The following is a 13,721-nucleotide window of genomic DNA, read 5'->3' on the forward strand; positions in this document are numbered from 1 at the left end:
GCTTCCTTCCACACAAGCCACAGAGGTCAGAGCTCTGCACAGCCCACCCCGACGCAATCGACGCCCGTCCCGCTCGACTTCCCGCTCTCGATAGTAGCCGATAGCAACCGACGAGAGAGGAGGGCCCGCCCCCGCCAGCGCCTCTGGCCCGCCTCAGCTCAAGACGCGACGAAAGTGCTCGTACAGGCCGAAGAAGACGCCGATCAGCGGCGCGTAGTAGAGCGTGCGACACCTAGAAAAGAAGCAACGCATGAAGAAGAAATACGTGGGTGTGCCTCGGCGTTGTGCAGAGAGCGGCACCTAGAAAGAAAATGCCGCGGTAAAAAAGAAATACACCGGGGGAGTGCGTAGTACAGAGCGCGGCACGTGATCCCGCGCAGCAGCGTGCACGCGCCTTGCTCTCGCACTAGGTCCACGCCTGTTCACAGCTAGAGGTGTGAAGAGACGCTGTTCACAGCTAGAAGGCGCCTTGCTCGCGGACGAGGTCCACGCCTACAAAAAAGAAATACAGCTGCGCAAGAAGAAGAAATACATCGCCCCGCTCGCGGACGAGGTCCACGCCGAGCTGGACGGCGCCGCGAGGCCTGCGCGAGGGGAGGGAGGGAGGGTGGCGCCGCGTCGCTGCTCTCGGTCGTACCTCGGCTAGATCGCGGTTAGCTCTGGCTAGTTCACGGGCACCTCGGCTAGATCTCGGCTGTATCTCGGCTAGACCTCGGCTAGACCTCGGCTATCTCTCGGCCAGCTCACGGTAGCTCTCCAGATCTCGGCTAGATCTCGGTTGCATCTCCGCCTGCTCCCGTCGGCGGGCGCGTCCTGCGTAGTCGCGTGTGTCACCAGCACGTCGAGCGGCGTCGTCACCGCGGCGGCGAGGGCGCCTGTTGGAACTGCAATTCATGGTTAATAACCAATCATGATTCCTCGTCGTCAGCGCGGCGGCGAAGGCGCCTGTTGGAACTGCAATTCATGGTTAATAACCAATCATGATTCCTCGTCGTCAGCGCGGCGGCGGGCGCGCCTCACGAAGTAGAATTACTCATGAGCACTCAAGAGCTAGTCCTCGGACCGTCGTCAGCGCGGCGAGGGCACCCGCAAAGACGCCCGCCAGCAGGTCCAGCGGGAGGCCCTCGACCACCTGTTCACAGCACCACGCCGTGAAGAGACGCCGTTCACACTCACACCAGCCGAGCGGGAGTTTGCCGGCGGCGGGGGCAGCGGCGCCACCGCGTCGGCGGCGAGCTCGCTGACTCCCGAGCCTAGGAAAAGAAATCCATTCGGTGAACAAGAAGCACACATCGCGCCGTTGGCTCGTCTGGCTACTGAACCTAGAAGAGAAAATGCAGCGGGTGAAAAAGAAGTACATCGGGCGGCGTTCGCTCGCTGGCTCCAAGAGCCGAGGTCGCTGCCGAGCTCGTGCAAGCGAAGGGCGGCCTCTTGCAGCCGCTGCTTTGCCTCTGCGTACGCCGCGACTTGCAGCCTAGAAAAAGAAATATGCGGTAAAAAAGAAAAAAAGACGGCCGGTCCTCCTTCATCTGCGGCTGGCAGCCCTCCGAACGGCACGTCGCGCACCAGAATCGCCGCCCACGACGCCTTTCCAGCCGAGAGGAGCCGAAGTCCGCCGTGATGCGTCGAAATGAGCCGAGAGGAGCCGAGATGATCCGAGATGAACCGAGAGATGAACCGAGATGCGCCGAGATGCGCCGAGATTGCCCGAGATTGCGCCTTCCAGCACTCTGTGTCGATGTCGGCGAGCGCGCGGTGCCACCCTCCCAGCCCCAGCCCCCCCTCCTCGCCGCCCGCGCCGCTCGCGGTCTGAAGCCGCTTGCACAGTACCTCCGCGGGCAGGCGCAGCACCTGGGGAGATTTGCGGGAGATTGTGGGGGAGATTGCGGGAGATTGCACAGCTCCTCGGCGGGCAAGCGCAGCACCGAGCCAGCCGCGTCTCCGACGGCGCCACTCAGCATGAGGGTGAGCGTCTATTTCACCATATCATCAGAGGGTGAGCGTCTATTGCACCATAAGAGGGTGAGCGTCTGTTGCACCATATCATCGGAGGGTGAGCGTCTTTGCGCTTGGACGGGGGGTGGGGCGTCAGCACAGAGGGTGCTGAGGGGGTGAGTACGGCAGGAGCACACCACGCAGGCGAAGAGCCCCTCTTGTGTGCTGTGTGTTGCACCCCCGGCGCGGTTAACCTCGGCACCGTGTGTTCGTGTGACTTCTCCAGCGTTCGCAGGGAGCATGTGTCTTGGCAGGTCCATACCATGCGGCCGCATGGTGCATCGGGGACCCCTACCCCACGGGCCGAACATCCCCCCGCACCCACCCCGGTACCTGAACCCATACGGTCTTTGGCATCTGCGACCGCCGCCAGGTGGCTCGCAAACCACGGCGAGGAGTAGGCGAGGGTGCGGCTTAGCTCCTCGGAGACCATCAGAAAGACCGCGGCGTCGGGCGCCTCCTTAAGCACGTTCGCGGGCAGGCCCGTGTACAGGCCCGTCATCAGTCGCGGCCGCGCCGGCTCGTCCGGTGCGGGACGCCGGCGTCGAAGAACCGGAGCACGAGCGGGCGACACAGTGTATGCGTCCGACTGCAGCCGCGTCTTGAGCGTGTCGATCGGATGGAGCAGCGCCGTCGCCATCGCTGAGGCGGCAAAGGCAGCCTTCGCGTTGAGGGCGAGCGAGCAGCCGCCGTCGTCAATCAGCGTCAGCGAGGCACAGCGACGGCCGGCGCGGGCGCGGCAGAGACCAGAAACCGCGAACGCGGCCCTCGCGTGAAGCACCGGGCAAAAGTCGACTGCAGCCGCTGAGGTCGCTACCAACAAGGCTGCCAGCACGGCCCGGATGGCACGAGCCGTCATCAGTGGCCGGTGGGCCGCCGAAGACAACTCTCTCAAGCGCCGGGCTTGTGATCTGCTCGAGTATTTCTTTTTTTATGAATTTCTTTTCTTCCGCCACTCGATCTCCACTTACATACATACACTCGTAAAAGATGAACACAATGTCTTAGTTTTACGAACGCAAACTCGAGCGCTTAGTTGCGTGCATTCTTTTTCTCGGTGACTGCTACTTGTTTTTGAGAGAGAGAGACTCTCTCTACTTGTTTTGATTGTGCTGCAGAACATACTGACGAAAGCCCAGTACCTGGATGAGGTGACATGGATCATTTTCAGCCCTATGAGCGCCCTCCCTCTGCCGCCAGTCTGGCAGCAACCGCCCTTGGAAATCTCCCGACAATCTCCCCAAATCTCCTCCCGCTCTCGCGAGTAGCGCGGCGCAGCGGGGCGCGTTGATGTCGATGAATGCAGTGTGGACTCCTTTTCGACACTCTCTAGCACCGGTGAACACACAGGCGTTGCTTCCGAGGTGGTAAAAATCTGTGAATGCCCGCCGAAGTTGTCGCGGTTTTCCGACTTGTCTCGTGCTCGAGCCATGCCGAAAAGAGCGGGCGCAGGCCTGGGACAGCGTCGCAAAAGCGGCCAAGGAGTCCGTCCCGGCTCCAGGCCAGGACCAGATCGCCGCTCGGTACCGCCAGTTTGCGACTCTGTGCCTGCGCAGTCGTCGCTATCTCACGCTTCCGATCTCGTCACAACAGGCGCCCTCGCCGAGTGCAACGTCCTCGCGGCCGCAAAGCCGTGCTGGCTCGCGCAGAGTCGGCGTCGCAAAGAACCTGAGACCGCCGCGGCATGCTTCGGTTGGCGACGTCCTCGGCGAGGCCATGGAGCTGCATAGCACGAGCGACGAGGGCCGCCGCGACGGGATCTACAACCAGAGAGAGCACGGACGCCGAGGATCGCTCTCCCGTGCAGCGCCGCAGCGGCTCGTCGGCGGCTCGTCGGCTGCGGCCTCGAACGGAGATCGCATGGAGGTTGACGAGGAACCTCCCTCTCTGAGCAGTGCTCCAGCGGAGCCTGCGCAGCAGCAGCAGCAGCAGCAAGCAAGCGTGCTCACGCTGGTGGCAGACATCGGACGCCTCGAGCTGGAGGAGGTTGGCCACCGTGCCGCCGCTCGCGAAGCGATTACAGCGACAACCGGGACGCAAACATCAGGCGTGCCGACGCCTCGCGAGCTGCGTGCCCAAGCCCGGCTCGACTTGCAAGTCGTAGGGCTGCGCGAGGAGGAGCGGCGGCGGCAGCGGCTGCACGCGGCGGCAACGACGAGGCTCGTTCGAGAACTGGCGCTGAAGCTCTCGAACCCGCTGCGACACTTTGGCGGGGGTGCATTCATTCAGTTGATGATGTGCGAATTCGTCATGCGGCCAGAGGTACAGGGCCGCTCCGGCCGCTCCCTCGGCGTAGCGTTTCGCTCGCAGCTGCTGCTGGTGTACGAGCCCAGCGACGTGCCGACGCTCCCGGGCCTCTACAGCCTCGACGTCTTGCAGGCGTCGCTCAACACTCCGCTGTTGCAGCGGGCCGCCCTGCAGGCGATCGACGACGTGAAGCTCTTCTCGCTCCACCTGCCCGGCGTGCTCGGCAAGGTGGAGCCGACAGAGGCCGACTCGCTCCTCGGCCTGTGGCAGCGCGCGGCGGAGGTGCGGGCAGCGGAGGCGCGCCGGCCGCAGCGCGGCCGGCCACGCCATCGCATCGAGTTCGCGCTGCGTCAAAACATGACGGGTAATCGTTACTCGGCCGCCTTGCGCAAGGCCGTGTACTTGTACCGCCACAAAAGCGGTACGGAGCGCTCAATCTCGATGCGCGGCGCTGCGTCGCTCGCTCGGGATGGCGCCACGCTCCTGTTCGACATCTCGGACGACGATATCGCACGCGTGCATAACATCATTGTGCATAACATGCAGGACCTCTCACCGTGGGCCGACAGCCAGGACGTGCAGGCGAGGGCGCCGATCTCGGGGATGACGATTCGCGCCGGATCGCTCTTCAACCGCTTCAAATCGGGAGCCCCCACCGGGTGGGTGGCGAAGCTGTTCGCGGGCGAGGCACCGACGGAGCGCAAGCTGGTCATGCAGCGCTTTACCGACGGCAGCGAGTTTGGCGGGCACTGGCACCAGCTCCTCTTCTTCGTCGACCAGAGACGGGTGCTCTACCACGAGCCCTATGGCGGCGCAATCGACTCGGGCATCGCGTCTTGCTTCCACCGGAGCCCCGGGCCTGCCGCCGGCTGGGCGCTGGAGGTGGTGGATGTGCAGCTGCAGTCTTGCACTCACGAGTGCGCGCTCTGGGTGGACTTTGTCGCGGAGGTGGCTGTCGACTACGTGAGGAGCGACCTGACTCGCTCCTTCAGCGAGTACCTTCGCGGGTGCGCTCTCCCTGTGTGTGTGTGTGCATGCCTGCGATAAGGCTGACCGGTGTCGCGCCGCCCCCGCAGGCGTGAGGAGATCACCCCGCTCAACGGCATGCGGCGGACTTGCACGGCGATGAAGACGGCGAAGGCAAAAAACAACGCCTTCGTCGCACAGCGCCGAAACGACGTGCGCACGCTGTTACGTCTAGCCTATGTCCAGCGCCAACTGCCGCACACAGGCTCCGCAACGCTGACCGCCTTTGGCGCAGCGGCGGAGCAGGAGCCTGCCGAGGACACAGACTCGGACTTTGAGATGTTGACCTAGACCGACGTGTGATTCAGATAGTTGTCTTCAGATGTGTGTGTGATTCAGATGTGTGTGCGTGTGATTTTCGGCACGGGTATAGATTAGAAGGAACGTATCGTCACACACACCCTCTTTGAGAGAGGGACACAGCGTGGTGCCACAGTAGCGGGCGCTTCTACAGAGGCAACCGGTCCGAGGGCGAGCGTTTCGCTCGCCCTGATGCGCATGAGCGACGTGGAAGCTCTCGACCGGCGCAGATGCCACGGGCGACACCAATCCCAGCCTCAAAAGGCGAGGAGGGCTGGTGGAGTGCCCAGACGGCAGTGGCTTCCGAAGAACTTTTTGCGGGTGACGCAAAGGATCCGAGGAGAGAGCACCTCGGCTGCCGGCGAGGCATCCGCCCCGCGCCCACACATCTGATGGAAAGTGCGATGAAGCGGTGGCGGCAGGCTAGCCACCGGTGGGGCACACGGAGCGATATGGCGTTCGGCTGCGATTTGAGTGCAACCGGGTGACGCATCTCCTCCACAGAGACGCGGGGACGGCGTGCCTGCGAGGCGCCCGATATGCGCCAACGGACCCAATGGAAAGTGCGAAGCGAGCACTCGACGGCTCGCAGCCTGTGGACGGAGCACGAGAGCTCGAACCTCGCACTCGCGTGCAAAATCGGCACCTCGGAGCGCCATTTTCACACCGCATTCGAGCCCATGAAAACAACAATGTACCCCAAGCAGCACGATCACGCCTCGCACCGGTGCGGTGGTGCCGGGCGGCTCTAGGGGGTCAGGCTGGCTGCATGGCACCACCCGTAGCCCGTTTTGCTGCCCTGGCATCACCCGGAGGGGGGATTGAACATAGTAAGCAGAGAGAGTCTCAGGGGAGAGAGAGGGAGAAAGTTGAGAGAGTGGAGAGGGAGGAGAGAGAGAGAGGAGAGCCTTTGAGCCTTGGCACCAGCCAGGCAGTTGATTTGGCCCTGGCACCAGCCTTGGCAGTTGAGTTGGCCTTGGCACCAGCCTTGGCGGGCGGGCACGCGGGACATGCACAGGCGCCAAGGGGCGCAGCGCCGACAATCACGGCGGTGATTGCGGCGCGGGTGGGGGGACGGGAAGTCCGTCGGCGTTGCCGGGGCCCAAGGAAGCGCGAGGGAAAAATTCCGCCGCTGAGGGCGCTCGTGCGGCAATAGCCGGGTGGAGGGGGGAGCGTGCCGGACGGGGCGTCGTCGCGCCGTCCGATGGTCTGCTGCCCCGCGCAGCAACCGTCGGGCGACGACCCGGGGGCCAAAAACCCGGCGACGACGGCGCTCTGGATGGGGCGTGACCTCCTGCCTCCAACCTCCTTCCTTTTTGAGCAGGTGTGACGCCGCGCGAGCGACGCTCCGAGATCGCCCGAGATAGCGCGGCGCGGCGGTGGGTGAGGCGGGGTGGGGTGGAGAGGCGTGGCGTGGAGCTCCGAGATCGCCCGAGATCGCGCGAGATCGCCCGAGATCGCGCGGCGCGGCCCGAGGCGAGGTGGATGGGTTGGGAGCGAGGGGGCGGAAGTGATCAGTGCGGTAGAGGGTCAGCTCGAGGCGCGTGAGCCGGACTTGTGAGCCGGACCACCCCCTCTTGTTCTCTGCGTTGTTGAGCCAGGACTCAACATACTCGGGCTGTTGCCATCCCAAACTGTCACTCCCCTTTCTCCCGGCCGGGGTGGGGCGCGCGCGGGGGCGGCGGGTGTGAGGGATGTCTGTGAGCCCGAGAGCGATATGCCATGTCCGCCTTGCGTGTTTTCATAACATCGAAGGCTAAGCTCAAAACAAAAAAGAACGCAGGGAGCGGAGCATTAGCAGAGGACAGCCTGAGCATGTCCGACGTGCCGGAGCTGGTGCTGCAGCTGAGCGGCGGAGGGGACAAGCGCAAACGGAGCAGGCCGCGGCGGCGCTGGCGAAACTCGCACTCAACGCCGACAACCAGGTGGCGATCGCGAAGTCGGGCGGTATCGCACCGCTGGTGGCGCTGGCTCGCAACGGCTCGGACCGGCAGAAGGAGTATGCCGCGGCGGCGCTGGCGAAATCGCAACGCCGAAAACAACGCCACTTGGAGCACTTGGAGTGCAGTCATCAACCGCACATCCAGGGCCGGGGAGCTCAGAAGCGCACCCAGCGGGCCGGATGATTGGCATCGGGTTGCGGGCAAGAGAGCCCTAGCCCTGGGGGGTGCGCTTTCGCAGGGCAAGGGCCTTAAAGCCGCGGATTTTCTTCTTTTTTGAGGTAACTCGTCGTCGCCCGGCGCTGCTTGCAGCACCGTGGCGATGGCGCTAAGAGGTTCCTCTTATCCGCGCCCCCCCCGCAAGGCGCGCGATACACATCGAACAAAACTCTCTGCACATCGTGCCTCCCGACAAACAAGGCGCCCAGTCCTCGGCCGTCGTGCGCACGTACAAAACCTTGCACGCACGAAAATGGCGGACCACTTCCGGATCTTAACCATCAAAGCACTTGGAGCACTTGGAGTGCAGTAGGTAGGTAGGTAGAAAGGTGAAGAACAGCCAGGCTCGGACTGGACACCAACGCGGTATGGGTGGACGCTGGACAGATGATGACGACACGCACGAGCGACACACAGACACAAACAGGCTCACAAGACACACAGCCAGCTGGCTGCCACACACTCTGAGTCGGCGTACACATAACTCAGGGCCACATCCTCCCTGTCGCCCCCCCCCCGCACTCCACGGTGCCAAGGGCACAAACAAGGGCACAACTCAAACAACAGACGACAGGAAGTGACATGTTAGGCTAGAGCAGCTAGTGCAGTCAGCGCGTGTTCACGCCACCACTGTGAAAGCAAAGCAAGGCGGCACAAGGAATGAGAGCTGAAGGCGCCGCCGTCTGTGCTTTCACCTCCTCATAAGGTACCGCCGCGGCTTCCATAAGGTGCCGCCGCCGCGGCTTCCACCTCCTCGCATTCCCCGCCGCCTACCGTGCGACCAGCGCGAGTGCCATCATGTCGCAGCCGTGTGTCGCAGACGCGTCTCGTGGGTGCATGTGGCATGTTGGTGACTGCGCTCTGTGCTTGATTGTCAACAGCGTGTCCGGAAAGCGTGCATGCTGTGCTGTGTGGCGCATGCTGTGCTGTGTGGCCGTGCGGTGTTGCCCCGCGCCCCCGCGCGCCCCCCGCGACGCAGCAGTGAGACCGCGTCCCCCTCCGCGACAGCTCTCGCATGTCATGGTGACTCATGCACACACTCACGCTGCGCCTCGTGTGCTGCACCCTCCTCAGGCATGGAAGCTTTGGCGTCTGCGGCGTTGGCGGCGGCGGTGCCTGTCGTCCTGGAGCGCTGTCTCTCCAAGTGCTACGGCGACACCTTGCCGGGTGACATTTCGTCTCTCGTGGCGCTGGCTCGCGGCGGCACGGACAAGCAGAAGGAGCAGGCCGCGGGGGCGCTGAGGACCCTCGCTCGCAACGCCGACAACAACAAGGTGGCGATCGCGGAGGCGGGCGGCATCGCGCCGCTGGTGGCGCTGGCTCGCGGCGGCACGGACGGGCAGAAGGAGGCGGCCGCGGGGGCGCTGTGGAACCTCGCTTGCAACGCCGACAACAGGGTGGCGATCGCGAGGGCGGGCGGTATCCCGCCGCTGGTGGCGCTGGCTCGCGACGGCACGGACGGGCAGAAGGAGGAGGCCGCGAGGGCGCTGGGGAACCTCGCTGTCAACGACGACAACAAGGTGGCGATCGCGGAGGCGGGCGGCATCGCGCCGCTGGTGGCGCTGGCTCGCGGCGGCACGGACAGGCAGAAGTATCAGGCCGCGGGGGCGCTGGGGAACCTCGCTTTCAACGCCGACAACCAGGTGGCGATCGCGAAGGCAGGCGGTATCCCGCCGCTGGTGGCGCTGGCTCGCGGCGGCACGGACGGGCAGAAGGAGGAGGCCGCGTTGGCGCTGGCGAACCTCGCTATCAACGACGACAACCAGGTGGCGATCGCGAGGGCGGGCGGCATCGCGCCTCTGGTGGCGCTGGCTCGCGGCGGCACGGACGGGCAGAAGGAGGAGGCCGCGGGGGCGCTGCGGAACCTCGCTCTCAACGCCGACAACCAGGTGGCGATCGCGAGGGCGGGCGGCATCGCGCCTCTGGTGGCGCTGGCTCGCGACGGCTCGGACGGGCAGAAGGAGGAGGCCGCGAGGGCGCTGCTGAGACTCGCTTTCAACGACGACAACCAGGTGGCAATCGCGAGGGCGGGCGGCATCACACTCTCCTCTTCTTAAAATTCTTAAGAGACACGCGAGAATTTTAGTTCGCACCTGTGTCGAGCCTGTGTGCTGTGAGAGAGAGTTGTCCTGTTTGAATTCTTTTTTTGCACGACAGCATCACGCTTGCTTCAAGCTCGCCCGTCCTCTGTCTGCAATGCCGGAGCGGTCTCACCGCAACGCACTCGGGCTGCTCCGCTCCCAAGACGCGCTCATCAAAACGGTAAAGAACGACGACTGGCTCTCCCTTGTTTTTGACCTCCTCTCGCACTCGCGCTCGTCCTGCACGCTGCCGCCGCCCGGAGGCGAAGCAAGCGCCCGCCTCCTGCAAAAAACGCGCAACCGCGACTCAATCGCCACTCATTGACTCCAGATCACACCAACACCCGCCTCGTTTCGCCGCGCTCCTCTCCAGGTGGCGGGATGCGCCTCTTCGGCCGCGTCGAGGAGGGCTGCGCAGGTGTGCTGGCCGCCTCCGCCTCCACCTCCGCATTCAGCCCTCACCGTACCCTCACTGCCCTTGCTGATGGAAGAGGGCCTCCTTGCTGGCAGGCATCCTGCTGGCGCGCGGCGCTCTCGACGAGTCGGCCGCCGAACTCTCTTCTAAGAAACCCCGTCCCGGCCTGCCGTATGAGCACATCCGTTTGATGACTTCCACACCTCTCAGGCCGCCCTCTGCTGGCCCTCGGGCTACAACGCGAAGACGGAGCACCACCTGACCATCAGCCGCAGCGGGGCCGTCTCGCTGAGCGGAGGCCGCGACGCCGCTCGCGTCTCCCTCGCCGACCTCGAGGTGTGCGCACCTCTCTGTGTGTAGCATGCCTCTCCCACGCTCTTCGTCTACTGTTCTTTACAGACGCCTCTGCTCTGTTCACACGCACCTCTCGTGACCTCCCGAGTCTTGATGCGTCTCCCTCGCCGCCCTCGAGGCGCGCCTCTAACGCAGTACCCCTCTTGAGATACGCCTCTCTAACTTCATGCCTCTCCACCACCTCCCACCTCGCACACCTGCTCACTGATACCTCTTACACCTCTTTACTCCTCCCAGCTCTTCCAATCTGCTCTCACCTGCCTTTTGAGGCGTCGGCGCGCGAGGGGCTGGCGGCGGCGAGGCGGCGCGGCCGCGGCGGCGGCAGCAGCGGGGGCGGAGGAGCCGCTGGTTGCTAGAGTCGCTTGGGCGTGGAGAGGCTGGGGTGGCGACCTTGTGGCGGCTGCGAGACTAGGCGGCTGGACTGGCCTCGTGGCTGGTGTGCTGCGGTGGCTTGGAGGCGGGTCCGAGGCGGAGGAGGAGGAGGCGGGGGTCTCGGTGGCGGCGGCGAAGGCGGAGGCGGTGGAGGCGGAGGCGGAGCCGTTCTTGGCCTACAACGAGGCGGCGCTGCGAGCAATATTACATGTTCTGAGACTACACATAATTCTCATCAGTCTGGGTAGTACAGTATGGCATGTTAGTATTTTGGCATGGTAGGCGGCGAGAGCACAAGAATCTGTTCTTACCAAACACAGTCGCCGAAACTAAGTCTGTTGCAATTGTGCGTACCCCGCAGGTCAACCTGCCGCTAAGCGCCGATGCGGTTGTGGCGGTCGTGGTTCGCTCCTCTCGCCCCGGCCACCTGCGGACAGCGATGGGCGCGAAGAGACTAGTCGTACGCAACTTTTAATTCCACGAGATCTGACCCCCTACCCACACGCCCAAGCGACTAGCGGCAGGGGACGTAGCTTCAAAATTCACACAAGAAGGCCACCTGCGGCATAGCGATGGGCGCGCGCACAGAGACCTGCTTTGAGCAAGATCGCTTCCCCTCCTCATTTCACAGCTGCAATCTGCCCCTATGAACGTGACTACCCCTAGAAGAGCACTGTCTGTTTCCCTCTCTCTGGGGTCACAGCTAGACTGTTCACAGCTAGACTGTTCCAGCTGCTGGCCGTGACCTGTGAACAGGCGCGGCCGTGGCTATGCTTCCCTCGCCCCTCTGCTCACAGCTGCACTCCTCCAGCTGCTGTGAATAGGCGCGAGGGACCTGCTCGAGCACGCCTTCCCTCCCCTCTCCCTCCCCGTCGTGCGCGTGACGCCGGGAGGTGCAATCTCGGACAATCTCGGACAACCTCGGGCAACCTCGGACGACCTCGGGCCTTCCTATTAGTCATATCTCCGGATACCGCAGAATCCTAGAATCTACTCACAGTATCTCGTGCGGCGTGGATGTGCAAGCGTTGCTCGCGGTGTGGTGTGATGCCCGTGAGCTGCTAATTAGACGGCCTATTTATTAATCAGGTGGCGCGGTGCCCGTGAGGTCCGCCGAGCAAAAGACCGCGCTGCTGCAGGGTGCGGAGTGCGGCGCCGCCGCCGTGCAGGAGACGCTACGCAGTATAGGACCCTCTACCATGCTAGCTTCCCATGCCATGCTTTCGATGTGCCACAGTTTAGTAAGCGGAGCTAAAGCAGCACTGGTAGTACTTGGAGTAGTAGAGCGACTCTTTAGGAAGAAGCAACACGCATCACGGACAAGCAACACGCATCACGGACCCTGGCATTGCTAGAGTTTCCCACCCCCGCCATGCGTCCCATGTCAGCGGTGATAGTGCGCCCTGCCTTTGTATGTGCAGCGGGCAGTGTGCTGCCTCCGTCTCGTTCACGGTACAGCCACACTCTCTGCCCTCCCAGGCGGCGCTGCAGCAGACGGCGCCGGGCGAAGCGGCAGTGCCTGCCAAGGCGCGAGGGGGCCTAATCGATTCGTCGGCCCGTGGCCAAGTCTAGTGTACAGAAATAACCAATCACCGCAAATGACGCATGAACTACACATCCAATGCTCCACTAATAATCGCAATTAATACTCCGGGGTCGTGCCTGCCTCCCAAGGCGAGGGCGGCGGCGAGCGGCTTGGAGGCGCGGCTGCCGGTGGACCCAACCGGCTTCGGACTCCGCGCTGCCTCTCGTCGCAGGTGCGTTGGTGATCGCAGCGCCGATTCACACCAGCAGCTGTGAACAGGCCTCAGCGCGCTCGAGCGGGTGGCGCTGCACGCCGCCGTCGGCATCACCTCCACACCCTACGGAGCGGTATCGGTGGCGTCTATTCACACCGGAGGGCTGTGAACAGGCATCACCCACGAGGCGGTGTCGGAGGCGCGCCGCGCACCGCCCCCTCCCCCCCCCGAGATGGGCTCAAACCCGTCTCTAGTCCAATGCCGAAGTGTGAATGGATTGATTCGCTTGGCGGAACTAATCAGGCGCTCCGTGACCTCGCGGCCGTCCTCGCCGCCTCGCCCTCCCTCGCCTGGGAGGCGGAGCGAGGAAGCGACGTCGCAAAGTGCCTCGGCAAGTGCAGGCCGGCGGACGGCGGCGGCAGCGGCATCGGCAGCTGAGCTCCTTCCGTGCCGCATCGGTGTGAAGAGGAAGTGTTCACAGCGGGGCGCGGTGTGAACAGGCGAGCTCTCGCGTGCCGTGTCGGTGGCGCTGCGCGCCGCGGCGCTCTGCGACAATGCCGGCGCGGCACGGGGGAGGTGGGGGGGGGGAGGGGGGGCGCCAAGGGGGGCACATAGAGTGTGCCGTTCGCCCTGCAAGAGATGTGCGCGCCTGCTCATGCGATGTAAGCGAGGGAGGTGGTGCAGTTAATGAATTAGGAGCATTCGTTAATTAGTTAATTAAGCCAGCCAGTGTAGGCTCGGCGAGGGAGGTGGTGCGGTGCGCTGTGCCGCTGCTGCTCGGCTCCTCCCCTCCCTTCTCCGCCTTCTCGCCTCGCCGCTTGCAAGAGGACGGCCGCGGTGGCGGGGGCGAGGGCGGCGGCGGCGCCGACTACTGCCACTGGTCCTCGGAGGCGCGTTGGCGGCTTTATTTCACGCCGAGTCCACATATTCCACTCACTTCTAATTACTGGCGCGTATCGCAGTGAGATGCAGCGGCTACTTGCCCGGCGCGCACCGGTTGGCGTACCGCGCGATCCCACCCCTGTCTATCCCC

General features: G+C 64.1%; 2 protein-coding genes across 2 annotated transcripts; one reads left to right on the forward strand and one right to left on the reverse strand.

The window, feature by feature from the left end:
* Nucleotides 1-153: 153 nt before the first annotated feature.
* On the reverse strand, nt 154-2,854 carry EMIHUDRAFT_112543 (hypothetical protein; the record flags this gene model as incomplete). Its single annotated transcript, XM_005784230.1, has 7 exons — nt 154-232; nt 337-418; nt 1,087-1,132; nt 1,222-1,253; nt 1,359-1,474; nt 1,852-1,973; nt 2,360-2,854. 7 exons carry the CDS (start codon nt 2,852-2,854, stop codon nt 154-156), a joined length of 972 nt encoding a protein of 323 aa, XP_005784287.1.
* A 5,903-nt stretch (nt 2,855-8,757) lies between these two features.
* On the forward strand, nt 8,758-13,126 carry EMIHUDRAFT_112545 (hypothetical protein; the record flags this gene model as incomplete). Its single annotated transcript, XM_005784231.1, has 6 exons — nt 8,758-8,839; nt 10,182-10,226; nt 11,774-11,842; nt 12,039-12,089; nt 12,754-12,821; nt 12,992-13,126. The coding sequence occupies 6 exons, from the start codon at nt 8,758-8,760 to the stop codon at nt 13,124-13,126; spliced, it is 450 nt and encodes a 149-aa protein (XP_005784288.1).
* Between the last annotated feature and the right edge of the window lie 595 nt (nt 13,127-13,721).

The sequence above is a fragment of the Emiliania huxleyi genome, assembly GCF_000372725.1.
Source record: "Emiliania huxleyi CCMP1516 chromosome Unknown EMIHUscaffold_171, whole genome shotgun sequence".
NCBI lineage: Eukaryota > Haptophyta > Isochrysidales > Noelaerhabdaceae > Emiliania > Emiliania huxleyi.